We start from the raw sequence: 20747 nt of genomic DNA, 5'->3' as shown, positions 1-20747 counted from the left end.
CCACTCTGCAAAAGTGACATTTCTCCATATGTAACCACGGCGGACCATCAAGAACCCCCCAAGAGAAGACTTTCCCGGTGACTAATAACACCCAAATTAATGAAGAGCGCCACACTGCGCACTGACATTAAAACTATATCACGAATACTTTTACTGAGTAGCTGTACCTAATTGGGTGCGGTTGTGGTGGGTGCGTGTGTTTTGCCTTATCAGATTCTGATAATTCAACATTCAGGCCTCCAACACCGTTGGATTTTTATATAACAGTCCTCCATCCAGCTGGCCAGCTGGCCAGCCGAGCTTGTTATCACTTTCCTCAAATTTCAGAATGTGCGAGATATGCGGATGGGGCGACCCAGAGTAAGATATCCACTCTAGAGTGCTTCCCAGGTGATAATCTAAACTGACTTTTAAAGCTATGTCTGGGGTATATCTAGTGATGGCACCTTAATCTTAATTCAGGACTGCAAGTTCTGTGATCGGTTCTTATTCGAGTCCCCAGGAACGTTATCTCGTTCCGAAGATCTTAGCGGTGTGGTTGAATATTTCGCTCAGTTAATCAGTTTCAGTTTATCCGGTCCTAATACAAATGATTAGATCTTCGCAACCGCGTTGCACTTGTTCTTATCAATCGCAAACGCCCCCTTGAAGCCTTGAATTTCTGCCTTAGCTCTCTGAACCGTGCCAGCCCAGCGTGTTCCACTCATCCTAACTACAACCCCGACCTTGCCTTTCTAGGTTTACCTCTTCCAGTATACCCAGTCCATTCAATACATAATTAACTAACGGTTTCCAGATATCACCCATTACAAGAAATCTGATATCGATCCAAATTCAGCACCACCGCTCAATCTCCAGCCCTACAAGCACCCAATGATCCTGTACACCCTCACTCTCGCCTCTTTCATTCTTTATGGCTCAAGCAAGTTCAGCCTCTTTTGCCTTCGTCGGGCTTACCACTCAAACACATACATCTACCAGGCATTATCCACCGGGAGAACCACTATCAGTTATCACCAGAACAAGCTGCGTAGCCAGTTAACATTCTACCTCATGTACAAGCGAGTTTGGGACGTCCCGGGAATGAAGGAGTGGCTAGTTGAGAGTGAGGGGGAGGTGAAGAAGAAGGCATGTGATGCCATTGGATGTGGAAAGGTTGAGGAGACAGTGGGCGCGTTGCGACTTTGTAACGGGTGCCGCGAGTGGTGGTATTGCGGGACTGAGTGTCAGAAGAGGGATTGGAAGAGGGGTGGGCATAAGAAATTGTGCAAAGAGACTAAGACAGCGGCGACGAAGGAGAAGGAGATTGAAGATTTGTTGTTGGGCGCTAGGAGGTAATTCGGTTTTGTGAAGGGATGTAGCGAAACAACGGGTTATGGATCATCAAAAGTTGTTGTATATTCTGTTTTGTCTTGAATAATTCCGTAGCATTACCAAGTTAGTATGTGAGTGAATGGTCTCTGAATGTAATACTTCTTCATGGGAGAGTTCAAAGACCCATATATGTACAGTTATTCACAGGTACTCTAAATGAGTAGATAGAGTTTGGCAAACGCAAAATACAGGGCTGTAGCTAGGAAGAATTGCGTAGATGGAAGTAACAATATGCCATTGGCTGTGAGAGGACTGCATAGGATGGAGCGGTTACAGAAGTAAAGATGCACTGGCACTTATATAATAAGCAAGACGAGGATTATATCATAGGGTGTGCTAGATGTTAATTACATGTACATACATCATTGTAATTGTGGTGAGGCCCAAGCTGGTATGTACGGCGCACGGAGCCAAAAACCCACATCCCGGTCTCATCCAAAGTACGCATCCCTAAGGCTTTTCACAATAACCCGAAAAATTAAAACAAAATCTTTTGATGGTACTCTATAGAGAACTCTAGAGGACAATAGTTTTTCTTTTCAATAAAAGATGTGTCGCCCTGGAGGAGTAGGCTCGCCAAGAGTGATATTTTGAGTGGGAGTGAAATGTGCGGAGATATACCCTCACCATGACGGCTCCTGCACCCTGGAGCGAGATCACCAAAATGAGTGGGCTGACTTTAATTTTGCCAAGTGTGTGTAGGAGCGAGACTAACCGAGCGCCTCACCCGACGCCAACCTTGCCTTGTGGCTTGCACGAATACCGCAAAAACTCACGAACTTTGCTAGCGGATCTGACCAAAAACTAACTTGTAGAGGAAATATCTGAAGCTGATCTCTGCCTTTCAGCCAATCATCAATGAAGAAATCCCTGCACGGAGATAATCAAGTTGGCGAGTTTCTGCGGTATTGTATGTACCGTTCCGCACTCGCTTATCGGTCTGTACCTGCGTGGATGTCCCCTGATCCCCGGAGATCCCCCGTGTAGCCACATACCTACATTTACTACTACTCGCGTGTAGGGGAAAGAACCAGAAAATGCAAGTGAGAAAGCAGGGATTATTTGTATAGAGTGGCGCCGATCTGCCATACAAAATCGACATTTGCATTTTCTGGTTCTTTCCCCTACACGCGAGTACTATGGCGCGAGAAGGCATAGGGGGTGGGTGTGTCAACTTCAGAGGACCTTGTTTTGTATGGGAATTAGAGAAAATTCCACCGTCAGGCTAGGCGCTAGTACCATTATGGGAGTAGATCTCCCAATTCCTATAGATTGATTGGCTACAAACGCCGAAGTTTACACACCTACCTACTATAGCTTCTCGAGCTATAGGTAGTCCGTCAAGACTCAAGACATCCTGACCCTTTTCGTGGGGGCAAATCGTTATCGTTATCAACTGTCGCATTTGAATCGATCTCTGGCCAATCCCTCGCTCGGGTTTCGTGTGACTCTTGGCCCCCACGAAAAAGTCTCAGCTTTGACGGGCCATGGGATAAAGGTAGCAGTAAAACCATAGATAGGAAAACCTTTAAACGGGCCCTGACAGTTGATGCATCAATAACAAATAAGATTTCCATGCATGGGAAATACGTCAATTGATGCATTTACTGGCGTTCTAGAGACAGCTGATACCAACGTAGGGCGGCTAGCCTCGAAGTACAGCCAGCAGTCCGCCCCGCCTCTTGTGCCACACTGTAAGGGAGAACTATCATGTTTAGATCGAGGTTTGTGAACGCGAGATACTGCAATGAGTGCGGTTCTTCGGGGGCCTGCGCGTCTCAAAGGCTTCATGTATCGACCCGGCCTATTGAAGTACTGTAAGGAGCCAGTACATATGTAGCGACAGCAGATATCACAGCCACATAAAACTCAGTAATAAGCGATCCAGACCATTAATTCCAAATATTTTAGCCGCACTAGCACTTGCCAAGGTTGTATTGTCTACAGCTACACGGAATATCACTCGCAAATGACGGTGATCAATACCGAGACTTTCTATCTAATGCAGTTAATTGTTTCTTACTCAATTTCCTTCTTTAATTTCTAGGCTCTCACCCCACAATACATTTGCTCCTTATAGCATCTAATGTTTAAATCGATTAGTATACCAGGAATTCCAGCACTCAAAATTTAAGGGAGATACACTTACGTTGCGCATAGAACCATTCCTCCTAAACAAGGTCTTGGCGGATATATATATATTCAAAGTCAAGTACATAGCAAATCTGAAAGTGCCAAAAGATCAAGCCAAACTGAAAAACCTCCTAATCTATCTCCTGGATACCTCACATGTCGCTTCAAACCGGAACCCCCGTCACTCCTTCCAGTTCACTGCATCATCCAGCACATTAATGCTCCATATTATAAACAGTGTTGGACGACCCCGCCCCGCCTATCAGTCAGGACCCTATCCGACTCTCTCATGTGCTACACCGACTCTTCTTTGCCGCGCCCTGACCCCCTATTACCGGCGTAAACTACAGACAGCATGACTATGGCGTTTGACGTCTCTTCACCAGAGAGGAGCCAGGATGTCGTCCAGGAGTTCCTATATATATATGCACCATGCATACACATACTCTGCTCTCGATATGCTGCACAAGGCCATTGATAGTCCGAAGAACATACTGCACCTGGTACATGGGTAATTAAGCACCTTTCGTCATGGAAATAATTTGGAAGATGCTGGGTCAAGTACTTGAGAATCCGAACTTACCCGGATTACAATGGTAGCGTTCGAATCTCTGAGTCCAGTCGATCAATGGTCTCGATTTTTACAAATACTGATTGCAATGAGCGCTAGCTGCGGATTACGGTAGCACGTGATTACGCTCTCTTTATTGAACCGATGCACAAGGCTCTTCCCGACTGTGACGGCCTATATCTGAGCCGCATAGGTCGGGCTCGCAGTGTCGGGCTCGCAGTGCTGGCCTCGCCCCGGTGCCCTCTTCCTCCAGCACACTACATCGATCTCAGCATGCACCCCAACCCAGCCACAGCATGGGCCTCCCCCCCCCCCCCCCTGCCAAACCCCAAAATAGATAACTACACAGCTCTAGGGACCAACAACGAACGCCATCCCTGCCGCTGTGGGCCCTCCGTCAAGCCACCACCTAGCCTCATTGGACAATGGCGCGTGGCCGTTCGCCGTAGACAAATCACTGGACCTTAATGAGGGATCAAGGCTTCGGGGATAGATAGGAAGGGAGTAGGGGAGATACAGGGAATCAGGGTTACGGTCATAGCAAATGCTCGTCCCAAGATGAACCGCGGTCATCAGGGAATTAGAAAGGATCCCATGGCACATATCCAACAGAGTGCAGCACCCGGCATGTATCGCGGGGGTGCGTCATCAACGGTCACTCGGTAACTCACTCGATCTAGAACAAATTCTTATCAAACACTTTGGGTCCGGAATGCGCTGTGCGTGCAAGTGTGACTCAGAGGCTCATATGCAAGAGTCCCCATGAGAATACCACTCTATTTTATTGTATATGAGAATGATGCTCCATATAGAGCTCAATAGGATATAATAGGGTTTTTGAATCTCCAGGATGCTGTGTTATGTGAGATCACCAGACTGATGTCTCGGAGTTTTAGATAATACCTATGTTATACCACTCAAAATATATTAAGGCATTAACTCTTTTGCTCGACCGGACAGAGAGTTGGGTCTTAAGTGCGGGAGATTCTAAGTATGACGCTAGGCAAGTCCCGTAGATAATATAAAAACTGACCAAAGATACCAATTGTGATATAATGATTTGAAATCCCCCTACTAGCTTCATATGTAAGCATTGTCAATGTTTTTTGAAAATCGCTGTAGTTCTGCGTTTCGGAGATTCACGTGAGTACTAACGTCTACTCGTATACTGGAATCAAGCTGTGTGATTCTTAGTTGTACTAAGGAAAGAATGCCGTGACGTAGAGGTTAGAACGAACAGTTGGGGAAAGAACTAAAAAAAGTAATAAGTGCAGCAACAATACCAGCCCGAAATTGCGATTTCTCAACTGACTGAAAAGGTCATGGGCGGTTTCACTTTTCGGTACATGTGCTGTAGAGCAAAATTTAACGCAAAACGACACGATGTCGTTTTTGATCGTAGAAGTGTGCCATTTTACATAGTGTGCTACACTCCATCAAGTTTACCGAAAGGTCTATTATGTGAGACATCGAATTAAACTGTAACCGAATTTGGCAATCGAGATCTTTGTACGAAATTGCATAGTTGATCAAGTGAGCCATTCCTACAGCTGGGCGGGTGGTGAGGATGTATATTAGTGCATGTTATTGATATGTACAGCGCGAGGTAAAAATTGAAGGCTGGCAACCAAAAATACACCAAAATTAGCTTAAACAGAACGAAAACAAACATCCCAATTGCGATCGGGAATAAACAAGGCTTTATAGAGTAAGACTTTGGGTACCAAATTTAATATATCTAAAAGGACACTCTCTCAGGTCAGATATGAAAGAAAGTACATGAGCTAGAAGTAGAGCAATTTGGAGATTCGGCTACATCACATACAAATATGTGGTCTTGGCGTGTTTTTTGGCAACTCAACACAATAAAATCAACATAGCTCATGCTAGAGGAATAATAGTTTAATTTTGAGCTGATAAGTCAATTCTTGACATGCAAGAAATATACTTCTCCAATTCTCGGAGATTATTTATGATAATTGGTGGTCTAGGGCCACGTTGAAAAGTAGCATTTTTGGTGTAAAATGGGTTCCCAGCCTTCACTTTTTACCTCGCGCTGTAGTATATGTATGCAGACGTAGTTGACGGATAATGATTCATAGTAATACTAATGATATACGTAAATACATGTATCGCCATGCAATCAATACCGCAATGACCTGCAGACACTTAGAGCGTAAAATCAAGGTTTTCCGTAGCCATATGTCAGATGCGCAGAAATTGACAAGACTGAGACACTCACTGAGAAGTGACATTATTTCAAAATGCTGGTACGCCCTACCAAATCCCAGTTCTGTATGCATACTTTGCCTCCCGCAAACCCACCTAAACCTAGAGAGAATGCTTATCGACTAGTTGAATAGTAACAAACAGGCTCCTTGGTGTAGAGTTCCAGCCCGTATCGGCTCTTCAGTCTCTTTTAAATTTCATTGCTTTAGTAAAGACCCTTTAGTGACACGTGTAGATATGTGGGTATTTAAACAATGAAAACCATCACTGAAATACCGACAAGATCAGTATTACCAAACTCTTACTGGCTCTTATCACAGAATCTGATAGCTATTCATAAATAAGCCCCATTGTTAAGTACCCTTGTGGTGATCCTTTTACATTCCGCATCAAGAATCGACTGCGTCCGTAGTGGTCTATCCAGCCGGGCTTCGGCCATTGCGATTATGTATGCAAATACCTTCTTAGAATTTCAATCCTTAAAATTAATTAATCGGGTGCTTATTTAGCTTAGATGCCGTCTCGCTTGCCAATGACCCTAGCGGTTTCGACACTTCTGACCTTTATCCCTCTAGCTCTGATAGCTCTTATATCACTTCCAACGTCCTCCTCGTCACCACTGCCAGATAACTCCGATTGGTACGAGCCTACATTCACACACAATCCCAAGGGTCGTGGGACCCTTGATCTCATCATAAACTGCAGCATCACGTTGACTTTGGCGGTTTGGACGGTTCTCCACCCAAACATCATCGAGAACCCCACCTTCTTTCGTTCTCTCAAGAATAAAGGATACTCTGTCCTAGTGGCTCTAGTAGCACCTGAATTTATCCTCGGCGAGTCCTACCACGAGTATCGAGAGGCAAGAAGACTTGTACGTGAGATTAGACGATTGACAGCCAAAGAGCACATGTAGCTCTCCGTCCAGAGAGCCGAAGACCTTCTATGTCAAGCTGTGCTCATTCCATCAAACACAACACTGGCCAGAACCAGACTAGCAGAGGATGTTCATGATGCCCAGGAATCACTACTCGAAGGTCGCGAAATGAGTCAAAAATACGTTATGGGGGAGGACGAAAAGACTGTAGAGCATAATATGGATGTGGTGATAAAGTGTGAGAAAAGAGTTTGAAGGAGCAACAAGCGGCTTTCCGGGGCAATTTGTAGAGCTACAGCCATTGGTGGCTACTCAGCATTTTGGCAAAGGGGAATATGCTTCGTCATCATTTCGATTTTGTTGAACCTCTGGTTCTGGTTTCTATCAATCGTAGGAGAAGACACAGAAGTCACTTCCATCGACTTTATAATGGAGGACGCCTTCTTCACCCTCATGGGTGGATATATCAGCGTTCTCACTGGTGATTCGGTAAACGCATCAACTGTCAAGATAACATCAGAGGGACTTCTCCAGCTATTCAGCACAGGCGTTCTCAGTGCGTCTGAGCTCGCCAAAATCAAGCCTGACGTCGCCGACCGCTCGAAGACAGACGCACTGGCCAAGCTCCTGGTGTGTATACAGGCTGGGTGAATGGTGATGAATTGTACCTTACGAATCATTGTTGGACTCCCAGTAAATTCGTTGGAATTAAATGTGTTGACACATGTGGTATTCGGTGTTATGATGTATGTGTTCTGGTGGCGCAAGCCCCACAATGTTCGGCAACCCATTTCCTTATCACCCCGGTTGCTGGACGACGATGCCTGCCTCTATTTGCATTATCTTGCTAATATAGAGCCCACCTTTGTTTTCCGAGGGCGGCCTTCTCCTCCCACTCGAGTTAAAACCCTATCGATAGCACCTCAACATCGACCCAAAACCAAAACAGAATTAAAGGTCAACAACAACAGCCTTATCCGCTACTTTAAGTTCGAAATCAACGGTGAGATGATCACTTACAGCTATCAAGCACGGGATACTCTCCAGAAATCCCCGGATCCAGTACCAACCATAGAATCTGCAGTCTTACTTGACTCCGACACTGATCCGCACAAGATACTAAGATTCCCAGACTGCAAAAATCCCAACGGTCTTCAACTAATTGACGACATTACCAACCAGGTTTCGATCTCAACCTCAGCCTTTTTAACACGAAATGATCCATTGAACGCCAAACACCTTCATAAGATTCTCTTTGATCGGATGGAAGAAACGACGATCAAAAGGCTGTCTGCTATGCATACATCGGGTTTTAAACACACGTTACCTGTCAGTGTGCACAGCGCTTCCATCACCACCTATAAGAGTAAACTGAACTACGTAAACCTGTACAGTTTGCTTTGTCTACTTTACTCCCTCATCCACACAGGCGCGTGGAATTGGAGTTTTCCAACCAGGATCGAAATATTTCTCTGGAGGCTCTCGTGTTGCTTGATGCTTTTGGCCAATTTGGTGTTTATCATCATTCATCTTATCGTGTGGGTCTTGATAAGAGCAAAGAAGAAGACAGCGACGGGGCCAAGAGCTGAGAAACTAGAGCATACGAATACGTATTTAAGGAATATCACGAAGGTGTGTTCCCTCATCTACTCGACACTATGAGATCTCATATTTTGTGTACTGACACTCTCAACCGGCAGTTCGGGAGAATTATTTGGCGGCCGTTGAGGTTCATTATAAAATGCCTATAGGTCCAATAATGTTCTCATTGCGATATAGGAGACAACTGGGGTGGTTCCTTACCGTCGTCACCATTGTAGCGCGGGTGTATATAATCCTGGAATGCTTTTTGAGTATTAGAAGACTACCGGAAGGGTCATTCCGGACGGTTCCCTGGGAGGATGTAGTGCCGCATCTTTAATACCTGTGAAAGTTACAAATTCTTGGATTACTTATGTAAGCGCTGCATAAGATATCACTCGAGGGAGCTACACTGTTCTAGCTTGCTCTGGTTAGCGTCCATCCTGAGTCACGTGAAGATGAGGCCCAGCATCCCGAACCCAACACTCACGCCCAATCCTATATAGCATACTCCTACATGCCTTGTTTACTCGAGAATGAGATGCAGTAGTGCGCAAAAAGGGTCTTGTGTAATAGTAACGGTGTTGGTTGAACAGGTGGCTGGCCGAGCATGATGGGCAGGTATGACGAGGAAGTACGTACGGGACGGTCCCCGCAGTTTATATCATGAGTAAGTTCATCTTGAATGTGTTTCAATCGATGTGGTGACGGGAAACTATGCTCTCGCTCTAGATTCATAACCTTTCCAATCACCACGTCAATAGCAAGGCGCGCCTGAGCCTGATTCTTAGCTATTAACGTCGAAGTATCTACATGTAGATCTCCCAGATCACGTTACTGTGTGGTGTGTCACAACTATCCTGTGCTCTCGGAAATGAGTCAACCTCATATGGACCACAGTGACACCATGGCATTTAACTTTTAAACATATGCTCGATATCTAAAACATTGTGTCGACTCTCGAGAACATGCACTTTCCCAGCTTGACTAGGGCCATATTCCAACCAGGAGATACGGTTGCCTAGTACTACCAGCTCGAATAGCCCGACCATATGTTCGAGATACGTACGAACACACGCTCGCGTATTCATTGATACTGCCCTGCAAGAAGGTCCCAGGAGAAAAGAGGGCTGACAGCGCCCGCCCCATATCACCGAGTGATATCTCATGAACAACAACGGTCCGTGGAGTTCTACTCCCCACACCACTGCAACTTTCCTATTTGATGGATCCATCAAGGTTCTCGCCGGAATTAATAAGTATGCGAGAAACGATTAGAGACATAGATTAAAACATCGCTCGCGTGACTGAACTGCAGCTCGAACGACACATCATCTTCGGTAACCCGCGTATCCCTGTAGAATAGAAGTATACAGGGTTGTGAAAGCTGTAGTCCGGCATATCGCGCTCAACAAACTAATTTCCAGCGTGACATTAACTCTAGTTATGAAACCGAATAAGCCTTGATATAACATTGGCCTAGGCTTCCTCGGTGTATAAACTACGTAGTCGTTCTTATGCCTCTTATACTGCGGGTACCCGAGCTTCAAAGGCTACCGCTACCCTGCCCGGAAATCGCTTCCAATTGAACATTTCAGTAATATCATGCAGAGAGCCGTTTTGTCGCCGGCGAGGAGAAAATGCGATTAACTTGTCCCAAGAGCTATGTAGCTTAAGGGATATATCTCTGGTTACTGCAAAACTTACAATTAGCGGCTTCTCAAAACGATCCCCCTCCCCTCGACCTTGATCACCGCCGCTACAGAGGCATATATTTACTCAAATAGACGTAGACACAGATACACGTACACGTCTCTACTACTAATTAACCTCCTCATGGTAGCCGTCCAGGAGAGATTGGAAGCTTGAGAATAGTTTTCGGGGTCTTAATATTCCAGAATATTTAACTCTACTTGTACAATTATTTCCCATCTACCGCGGGGCAGAGGTTGATGACGTTCTATCTGTTTACCTGCTTCAATCCACGATATCTGTATGGTAGTTTATTATCTCCGAAGAGCCAATAAGTTTATTACCGCGCATGCGGGGAACTCCGCAATGCATATTTATCAGCATCGACCTAAGATCGAGCTGGTGACCATTAACACCCTCTTTAATCGGTACAGTATTAATGGCAGCCTGACACATGAGGCCATAGGTAAGAAGTTGGCGGGCCATATTCTGATTGAGTGAATCTGATGAACTGTCAGGAGAACTTCTCCTTCAGATTTAAAGTGTAAAGCTTCGAGAAGAATCGACCGCATCTAGGCAGGCCTACAGTATCAGCAGCCCTTACCGCCCATCAGGTTAATTCAGTGGAGGCGCAGTTTATATTGCCAAGCGCCGGACCAGCAGAACCATTGGTCTTCTGAGTCGGCGAATAGACGGTGCCGGTGTCATAAAGTCGGCTGCGGCTGAGTGAGTAGATTCTTGGCGTCAACCAACCAGAATCGCATTTTGAGCTGCGTACCTGGTGGAGTAGTACAGGACTACAGTACTGGCTAGAAGGATATTGTCTATATGAAATGCATATGTATACCCTATAAGAATTGGATGGCCTGTCAAATGATCCACCCGAACTTGAGCCTGCTATATATACTCGGGCGTTCATTAAATGGTCGGATATCGTTGCAACCAAATCCCTACTCAAAACCCCGAACGCATGAGTAGATAGAGATAATACTCGATACATAACGCTCACCCGGAACTATCCTTATCTTAGCGAGAGAGGGTATTATATGTACTCCGAAGGATCCGGTTGGGAGTAAAGCACGATCAATCAATGAATTACTTCGACACAGATGGAGATGGCGTGTTTGTACTATACTTTATAAACTATCAGATGAACCCCGAGAGGTTTACATATGCGCGGTGGTAGAATCTTTCACCCACGAGGTGGACGCTCTTCCAGTTGATCCCTCCGATCGATTTCCAGTCTTTCTAAGTGCAACCTTTGCCTTGGCAGCCTACTAAACGGAATTGTCCTTATCGATATATGAGGCTTGTTTTCTATTCCACGGAGCTGTTTCTACGCATATTTCTTCAACGATCCAGCGCGTGAATAAAATGTGTTGTTATATACGCATGTTCATAGGTGCATGTGCACTTCAAAAGCTGTACCGGCGATGATCGAGACTGGCTGAACCAATCATCTATCAAGGGCAAGTTTATATCCTGCGAAAATCGAGAAAAATATATCGTGGCCTAAATGTTGATATAGATCTCGATGATCCTAAGTATCGTAGGATGTGACTAGGGCTCTACCGCAAATAGGGATCCCAGGGCACGAACTCATTGTATGCACTTTGAAAGCTTGCGAAATCGAGAGCTCACTCCAAAATAGAGTACTCACTTCATGAAGCACATTTAAGGCTCCCCTTACAGGCTGGGCTGAGGGGGTGACTCTAAACGTCGCGGGAATTGCTTTCCACCGTATTCATAATCGCCAGCTTTCGTGGAAATTCTTCGACCTCCGTGGAACATCTCTGTGCTTTGAGCCTGGATCTTCACAGCTTGATAGTCACCTGCAGTTGGTTCTGTTGGAAAAGTCCGATTCCTGGTTGTAGGGACTTGTGCGGGAGGTTGAGCGGCCTATGACTCCCCAACAGTCCGAACAGCACTTGCGGGACAGGTTGAGAGTCCCAATATCTTTCAGCCTCGTTTAGTATCCTTTAAATACCCCATGATACCAACCTTATTTCAACCACGAACCATATCTTTATACCATAATCATAGTTATTCTTAAACCCCACGAAACTTCCTAACACATATTACTAGCGCCATAAGCACCTATACATCTTGCGATCGGCTCACACAGACTCGACCTGTAAAGCGACGTTTCCAATCAGTTCTACCTCTTATTTTGTTTAATTACCTGATCCTTGAAGAAAAACTTTCCTGAATCTGCTACGATCGATGTTGCGCTCCTTCTCTGCCACGGCCGCCGCGTTAGTGGTCGTAGCCATCAAATCCTATTCGGCCCTCATCAATCAAATCGGGGGTACCCTGAATCTTTTCGGGGTCATCCAAATGATTGTCCGTAAAGTCCTCGGCGACGAAACAATGGCCATAATTGACACAGTCCTCGAGACGCTCTCGAACGTATACCCTCGGACCTGTACACTGGCCGAGCTGACCACCACCATGCTCACAGTCATTCTCTGCCAGCTGCGCAGCGGGCCGTACATCAAGCCACACGGAAGGGCGTACGAGATGGGTTCGGATACCCTTACCATGCAGCTCTTCAGTCGCTTCTCTGTCTATGCCACCGCAGCGTACTGCAAGATGCCAGCCAGCAATGGTCCAAAGCCGGATAAAGAAATGAAGCTTGCGGCCAAGAATTCTATGATACAGAGTCAGCTCGGTTTACATCCGTCCAAGATATATCCCTACGTTAAGGAGATCAATATGCTTGGAATGGCAAAGAAGCTCGAGCATTTTGTGGCTGTGGATGACCAATACCGCCGCGTTGTGCTCACCTTCAGGGGGACGAGCGATATACATGCGGTGCTGAAGGATCTCGATGCACTATACTGCGAAGCAACGCTCTGGGGCGAGAAGTACCAGGTACATCATGGTATGTGGACGGCGGCCTTGGACTTTGTCAAAACCACGACCACCTTGAGTCAGATTCGGGAGGCGCTTTCGGCCAACCCTACGTACGCGCTGGCAATCGTCGGTCACTCGCTCGGCGGGGGTGTTGCTGCGCTTGTTACGATATTACTCTCCCGATATGCATTGAATGGCGGGTTTGAGACAAATGCGAAGACGCTGGAAGGCCGTACAATTGAATGCTTCACAATCGGATCAGGCGCCTGTATGGATAATTCTTTGGCCAAAAGAACAAAATCGATGATCTACACCCTCGTCAACGGCTATGATATCGTACCGTATCTCAGCCTGGGCGTTGTCGCTGACTTCTGTCAGATGACGAGGAAGGTCTTTGACCGCCCACAACAGCTTATACGCATCATGAGAGATTTGCTGTTGGAGAAGCCACCTTCTGAAGTTCTACTACACCACCTGGCATATTTGAGAGAACAATCCAGATTTGAGAGACTGGTGCCGCCGGGCAGGGTGTTTGTCATTGTTTATGATGAGAAAGGGGACGTCGAAGATGTGGAGGAGGAGATGAACGTTCAGGAGAGGTTTGGATACATCAGTATGAGGCAGAAGTTGAGATTGATCAGTGACCACGCCTTGAGCAAGGGAGAAAGCATTAGTACTAAGTTACACCGCTTTTCTGTCGTTTAAATCTACTTTCTCTACATACACTGCTCTTAATCAGCGGCACATGCATATACATATCTATATCTCCTTTTTTTCTTTTCCTTTTCTTCTGTACACTTCACCTAATGTTTAATAAGTTCTTTTTTTATTTTCCTCATGGATTTCATTCAATCTCCCCCCTTGTATTTTATATGTTCTACAATTTAAAATTGTTTATTTCCCTCTGACTTCCTGGTATAGCCACAATTGTTAGTGTCACATCGTGGATGTAAGATCTTATTTGTTCCTAAATAACTCGCAACACTTTAAACACAAAATCTGCCCGCCGATTGGTTGCTTTACATTCATTGAAGCGAACAGGCAAGGTTGCTACCGATACACCAGCTACAGTAGTTCGCCGTCACTTGGAGAGCACTACCACTTGACGAACAGAGGACCCTTGAGCCAGTGGAAATTAAAGGACTGGAGATCTCGCAGCCGGCTGCTGCTTGACTGTTCCCCGCAATACGTGGAACCCTGTAATCGTAAAGTGGCCGTAATCGACAAGAGACGGCGAACGACCGCAGCCGCCAGGGAACAAATCGCAAGAAATGTAGCCTTCTTATGAAGACTAGCATCGTATATTAGTAACCCTCATCATATACATAGAAGTATGTATATAAATACTCGATCTTAATACATCTCTTTACACCTACTTATCTATCGGAAGAGATAGCGTGACTTAGTGTTGTTGCGAACCACCCCAAATTGTCGTCTATCAGACAATTAACCCAATACCACATTTACACTGGGCAATTCTGCCAGCGTTTTCTCATTCTATCTCATCAGCATATATTGGCAGATCAACGTTTAGAGAGTTAGCTCTTTTACACAACTCTCACTACCAACCAAACTTGTGTCAATTTTGTGGACGGACAGCAGAGCAGGTTTATTGACTCCGGGAGAGGAGGCTCGCTACCTAGCAAGTTCCTAGCTAACCCTAACCCACATGGAATTGCCAGCCACATAACATATTTCGCCCCCAATCGTAGATGCAACTGACTCCGACGGCCAGCGAGTCAAGAATTAGAACGTTGCGGTTGAGGATTTAATAGCTGTTTAGCCACTCCCACCGATCCATCACTCAGCCACAGTGATGCCCACTTCCCCCCCCGAGACTAGCGGCCCCACGCCGCCACAACGCAAAAAGGTCGATATACGGGCACCAGCCACTTTACTGCAAGCACCAGGCACAGAGCACAATCCGAAAGGTCAAACACTCGATGCCGTCATCCGAGTTATAATTCATGAAGCGGTCGACTAGGGATAAGGCGAGTGGTGTCACCTGACCGACGAAGCCAGGCCAGTAGTCATCCGCACCAATACCCGCGTTTGCTTTTTAGATATTCTCCGTCTAGCCATTCTAAAACAGGCTAGCGATATGGATAAGAACTTGGGTTCCCTATTCACACCAGTTCTGCGTGGTACCAGTTGGCTCTCACAACCATGGAGTCGGCTTGGTTAAAGATGAGGCTCCTCGATGCATGCCTCGATTCCGGAGCCAATGAAAAAATTGACTGAAGCGGTGTTATCCCCTCTACTTCTTTTTGTACTATAAGTACCCGAACATGATTCATGCGGGATTCACGCTAACTATGAACCGAATAATTCTTGCTTGCCGTTCGTGTTCCGAGTAGAATACATAGAGTACAGTCGTCAGTAAGTGCATAGGTTGTAGTTGTCTTGACGACTGTACTGCGCACCTCTAATATTAGCCCAAGCGACGAATGTCAGTATTATCTTGGCGCCAAGATGGGATATGGCGAGTGATATTCTGTGAACTTTCAATACCATTCCCTATGTGCCCTCGGTACTATTTAGTACGTTGTAAAATACCTCGTCACAGGTCCTAGTATCTTAGAGAGATGTAACTCGTGACTGCAATAATTTGGGTCGTCTCGTTTGATAGATGTTAGGTTTTACCGAGTTTTGGGTTGTAGTTATCCCCAGTTCTTCTTCTATCGACAACTCTATCATTAGGATCTTATTTAAGTTTAGGAATACGCCTTTTTGCGGTTTCCGCTGTTGTCGCACCCCTGGTGAAGTGATACGTACTAGGTACTATAATGATGACTTCTATTGATGATGATCTTACGAGGGAGGGAGAGTCCCTCTGCTATTCTATTATCCTAGCTTAATGGTACATGTTGGCCTATGCCAAGACCTATAGTACAGATTCTTCTTGCCCTCGTGGCTTACTCATCCTTCTACGGACGTCCTCTCTTTATACTCAGAATATGTATCCCTTGGGCGTGTGAGACACTTGCGAAATCTCTCTCATGCATTGGCGTGATCTATTCAGGAAGTGGTTGGCTGAAATAAGGCAGCGACCTGCCAAGTTTTTGGCATATAGGCGTACTACAAGTACTGGAAAACGCAGCGAACAGCTTACCCTGACGTTTCCTCACCCAAATTTCGAGATCACATGATATTTATGCATGAGAGAGACTTCGCAAATCTCTCACGCGCCCAAGGGATACTACACCTGGCCGAGGAAAAAGCAGAGATTGGTACGATCGTACGAGTCTTCCCGAGTTACTGAATTAAATTGTGCACCTGTATCTGACTTCCCCTAGGCCACCATTAGTCGCGGGTGAGGCCGGGAGCGGGCCAGAAAAAGCTGTGCCGGGGCAATACGCTGTGTCCCACAGGATTGCAAGCATGAAAAGTGGATTTTGGAGAGACAGTTGATGCCCCAGATCAATCTACGCATGAGTCAATCACACTTACCACAGCAACTACATTGAAGACCTCCTGCCAGACTCAACTTTACTGGGGAACTTGTTATATCTTGCGCATGCGCTTTCAGAAAGTCATGATCGGATAAAGCCCATGCGCTACTCGGTTGGCCTCTTCCTAGGATGGAGAGAACTTGGGGGGTGGCGGCGAACGATACGTTATTCAGCATGCATTGAATGCATGGTACAAGTGCTTTCAAGCCGGGGAAGATATAAGGAAGCACTAAGGTGGAATCAACGTGTATTGGCTGGGCGGGAAAAGGTACTAGGAATGGACCACTCTGATACGCTTGAGAGCTTACACGACATAGCATACAACTTGAAGCAACTTGGAAATAAGGTGGAGGCTTTAGAATGGTACCGCAGAGCACTCGAGGAAAAGGATCGAGTGTTTGGGAAGGAGCATCAATCAACGCTCGGCACTCTGGGTAACATGGCGGCTCTTCTTGATGACCAGGGAATGCATACACCAGGATAAACCTTCAACATAACATTGGCCCACCTATTCGATCCCACCTCTCCTCTGTATATATATATTTGATGCTCAACATCGATCCCTGCGGGGATCTACGTCGATTATATACCCATCCACTCGTGCGAAGTCTCCACCTTGAATTCCTTCTCGCTACCACCTCTGACTTGTACGTATCTGATCTGTTTAATGGATCCCGATGATGCTGTAGCACTTCCACCAAGCATAAACTTCCGTCGCCTTCCCACACCCTGGTACATATACAGCGCCGGACAGTCAAAATCAACCCTAATGTTCTTTTCAAGCCAGAAACTAGTCCTAATCGGGTAATAATAAAATATAATCATCCCAATTAATATGGCCGCCTTGGCATAAAGCTATTAAAGTTATTACTTCACACCTATGTTTTTTTCGGGCAGATCGCACCAAATGTTTGAGAGGTCATAGTGCAGCCAGTTCTTAATTATTTTAAATCCCCTTTTATGAGGATGTTTACAACCATGATTAGACCCATTTTTACTAAAGAACATTATTTCTGGACAAGTGTTGCGTTGTTGAAAGTCGATGGGGTGAAGGGGAGTTCGCAGTTCGCTGCCTTACCTCAGTCAATCGTTTCCTGAGTAGGCCAGGCTAATGTATGAGAGAGATTTTATCAATGTCTCATACATTCAAGGGATAGAAGGAGCAGCTATAGGCCCGGGGTCGCATCATATACATACCTAAAATTTATTTAGCTTTGAGATCCTAAAACTGCAAAATCCGTAAACCGACAATTCTCAACAACAACATGCCGCCATCTAGAGGACCGGAGTGAAATTTCTACCATGTTTCTAGTAAGAAACAAAATCAGCGGAACTATAAAGTATGGTGTAAGTTTTGTGTAGCTCACCAGCGCCGGTTGATCCTTGATGAGGAAGGGACAGAATTAGATAGTACGGAGACTCTTGAGAAAGGTAAGTGGTTCCGCCATGAATCAAAACAGTACTAGTATACTGATTGAAGTATTAGCTCAAGCGCGGGTAGAAGGATGCATATCAAAAAAGGATACTCTCCTCAATCATATATTATCCAGATGCCCGCTTGCAACTGCAGAAGCAAAAGATAAAGCACACCAAATCGAGTTTGAAAATGTGACTCGCAGACCTAGTAGCATTCAGTTTGACGGAGATGCATAGAACAGTAATACATCTACGATTACGGAAATGAATTCGAAAAAGGAATCTGTACCAAATCAACAGCACCTGCCGTGGGTTCTTGTAAATAAAGCACCGTTTAGTAATAATCAACAGTCATAACTTGACTTGCAGATTGCAAGAGTAACTGTATCAGCGAATTTGCTGGAACGATGGATAGAAGACGTTGAAGTAAAGAATATGTTGAATCTTCTCCGTTCGACAATAAAATTACCTTCTAGACGTACCCTAGATGGTAGTTTGCTCTCCAAGTTACTAGACGAGGCACAACGGGAGGCAAAATCAGATTTGAGAGGCAAGTCGGTCACATTAGCAGTAGATGGTTGGAAACATTTCCGGCAAGATTGTTTGGTTAGTTTTGTTGTCAAAGATCATCGAAAAATCTACACGGTTGAAGTAGTTGACATAACCGACCGCCCTAAAAATGGTACAGAAATGTTCCGCTTGATTGAAAGCCGAATACAGAATCTCAACGGTGATGATTGGGCAATGTTAGTAATTGCTTTTTGCACCGATGATGGATCTGTCACGTACTAGGCCACCTATGCTTGGTGAGTTCATAAAACATGATGTACGATAGTAAACAATAAGACATCTTGAGCATCATACATGAACCGTGCTAAAACGCACAGTAATACCTGTTGAACGGGGGAAAACGGCGCAATGATTTGCACATAAGGTCGACAACCACAGTGTTTCGACCGTTCGTCAAGACTAGAGAAAGTATGTAGGAGAAGTAAAGTAATTGATCGTGTGTATTGTTAGCTAAGGGGGGATGCCCCGTATTTATACGAAAGAAATGTAGTACAAAAGAAATACAATGAGTCATAGACGTGTGAGTGATAGAATGACTAATAGGAAAGTGAGTCATACGCCGATGACAAATACTATAATGAAATGATGAGAATCTTCCAGAACTATGAAACGTGCCGAGCGCCCTATTTCAAGACTTCCCCTCGTGAGCCACAGTGAATAGTAGAAGAAAATAAAACATGTTTGCCTTTATCCAATCCCTTTGTAAGTAAATCCGCCACGTTCTCGTTCGTAGAAATATATTCCAGTTCAAATAATTCATCCTCAAACCGTTCCCGAACAAAATGAAAATGTACGTCAATATGTTTAGACCTTTTATGAAAGACAGGATTTTTAACCAAAGAGAGAGAGCCGTTGTTGTCGCCTCGAAGAATAAAAGAGAGATTCGGTTTTCGTTCCAGCTCGTGGATTGCATTCCTTAACCAGATCAGTTGTCGACTGGTGTCCGAGAGGGCCATGTATTCCGCTTCTGTTGTGGAAGTGGCGACAGATCGTTGCTTATAAGAACGCCAGGAGATAAGAGCTTCCCCTAGCATAAAGCAATGGCCGGTGAATGAGCATCGATCGTCGATGTCGGAGGCATAGCTTGCGTCGCTATAGCCTATGAGTGCAGTTGGTGGCGTTTTGGCATAGAAGAGTGACCAATCGAGGGTACCCTTGAGGTAACGGAGGACGCGATGGACTGCAGCTAGATGGGCCTTGGTAGGACAAGAGGAAAATTGTGAGAGCATGGTGACGGTGTAGGCGAGATCGGGTCTAGTGCCGATTACTGCATACATGAGTGAACCGATTATTGACTGATATATTGTTGGATCGTCGATTTTCTCAGCTTCCGTTCCTTTTTGGAGGTGGACGTTGTTGTCGATGGGTGTTGCCACAGGTCTGGATTCGTCGAAGCCGTATTTGATGAGTACACGCTTGAGATAAGCTTCCTGTGATAGGATGATGCCAGTCTTGGTGTGGATCAAGTGGATTCCGAGTGCCCAGTTGGCTGTGCCAGTCTCCGTCATTTCGAATTCAGAGTGGAGGAGGAGGCTGACGCGGTTTTTCCGTTCAACGGACCAGTAGAAGATGAGGATATCGTCTACGTATATTGCGATGACAACTTCCCCTGTTTTGTGTATGAAGACACAAGGGTCGAAGTCTGCTTTTCTGAATCCTATTTTGATTAGCGCTTTTGAGAGGCGGGCATACCATTCCCTTGATGATTGTTTGAGTCCGTAGATGCATTTGATTAGTTTGCATGCTTTGCCGGGAGTGGGGTAGCCTGGAGGAGATTTCATGTAGATTTCTTCCTTAAGTTCGCCGTATAGAAATGCGCTTGTGACGTCCATCTGATCGCATTGGCCGCCGGTTTGAAGGCAGCGAGCGAGGAGTAGTCTGATGGATTCGTATCGGGTGACGGGGGCATAGGTTTGATCGAAATCTTGACCAGGGACCTGTGAGAAACCTTTTGCGACTAGTCGGGCTTTGTACCGTATGGGGTTGCCATCGGGCC

At 45.5% G+C, this 20747-nt stretch overlaps 3 protein-coding genes across 3 annotated transcripts; 2 read left to right on the top strand and 1 right to left on the bottom strand.

Annotated features, from left to right (window-relative positions):
- Nucleotides 1–328: 328 nt before the first annotated feature.
- Nucleotides 329–1338, top strand: LAJ45_05918 (uncharacterized protein; the record flags this gene model as incomplete). The annotated part of the gene is made up of 4 exons (XM_046115486.1): nucleotides 329–360; nucleotides 417–532; nucleotides 598–738; nucleotides 797–1338. 4 exons carry the CDS (start codon nucleotides 329–331, stop codon nucleotides 1336–1338), a joined length of 831 nt encoding a protein of 276 aa, XP_045971535.1.
- Nucleotides 1339–12680: 11342 nt separating this feature from the next.
- Nucleotides 12681–14018, top strand: LAJ45_05916 (uncharacterized protein; the record flags this gene model as incomplete). Its single annotated transcript, XM_046115485.1, has 1 exon — nucleotides 12681–14018. The coding sequence occupies one exon, from the start codon at nucleotides 12681–12683 to the stop codon at nucleotides 14016–14018; it is 1338 nt and encodes a 445-aa protein (XP_045971534.1).
- A 3955-nt stretch (nucleotides 14019–17973) lies between these two features.
- Nucleotides 17974–19031, bottom strand: LAJ45_05915 (uncharacterized protein; the record flags this gene model as incomplete). The annotated part of the gene is made up of 6 exons (XM_046115484.1): nucleotides 17974–18062; nucleotides 18133–18235; nucleotides 18356–18386; nucleotides 18471–18484; nucleotides 18664–18691; nucleotides 19012–19031. The coding sequence occupies 6 exons, from the start codon at nucleotides 19029–19031 to the stop codon at nucleotides 17974–17976; spliced, it is 285 nt and encodes a 94-aa protein (XP_045971533.1).
- Nucleotides 19032–20747: the final 1716 nt, after the last annotated feature.

Source organism: Morchella importuna, assembly GCF_003444635.1.
Source record: "Morchella importuna strain M04M26 chromosome Unknown Morimp01GS016, whole genome shotgun sequence".
In the NCBI taxonomy this organism is placed as follows: domain Eukaryota; kingdom Fungi; phylum Ascomycota; class Pezizomycetes; order Pezizales; family Morchellaceae; genus Morchella; species Morchella importuna.
The sequence above is the reverse complement of the archived record's forward strand: the minus strand, read 5'-3'. Positions and strand labels throughout refer to the sequence as shown.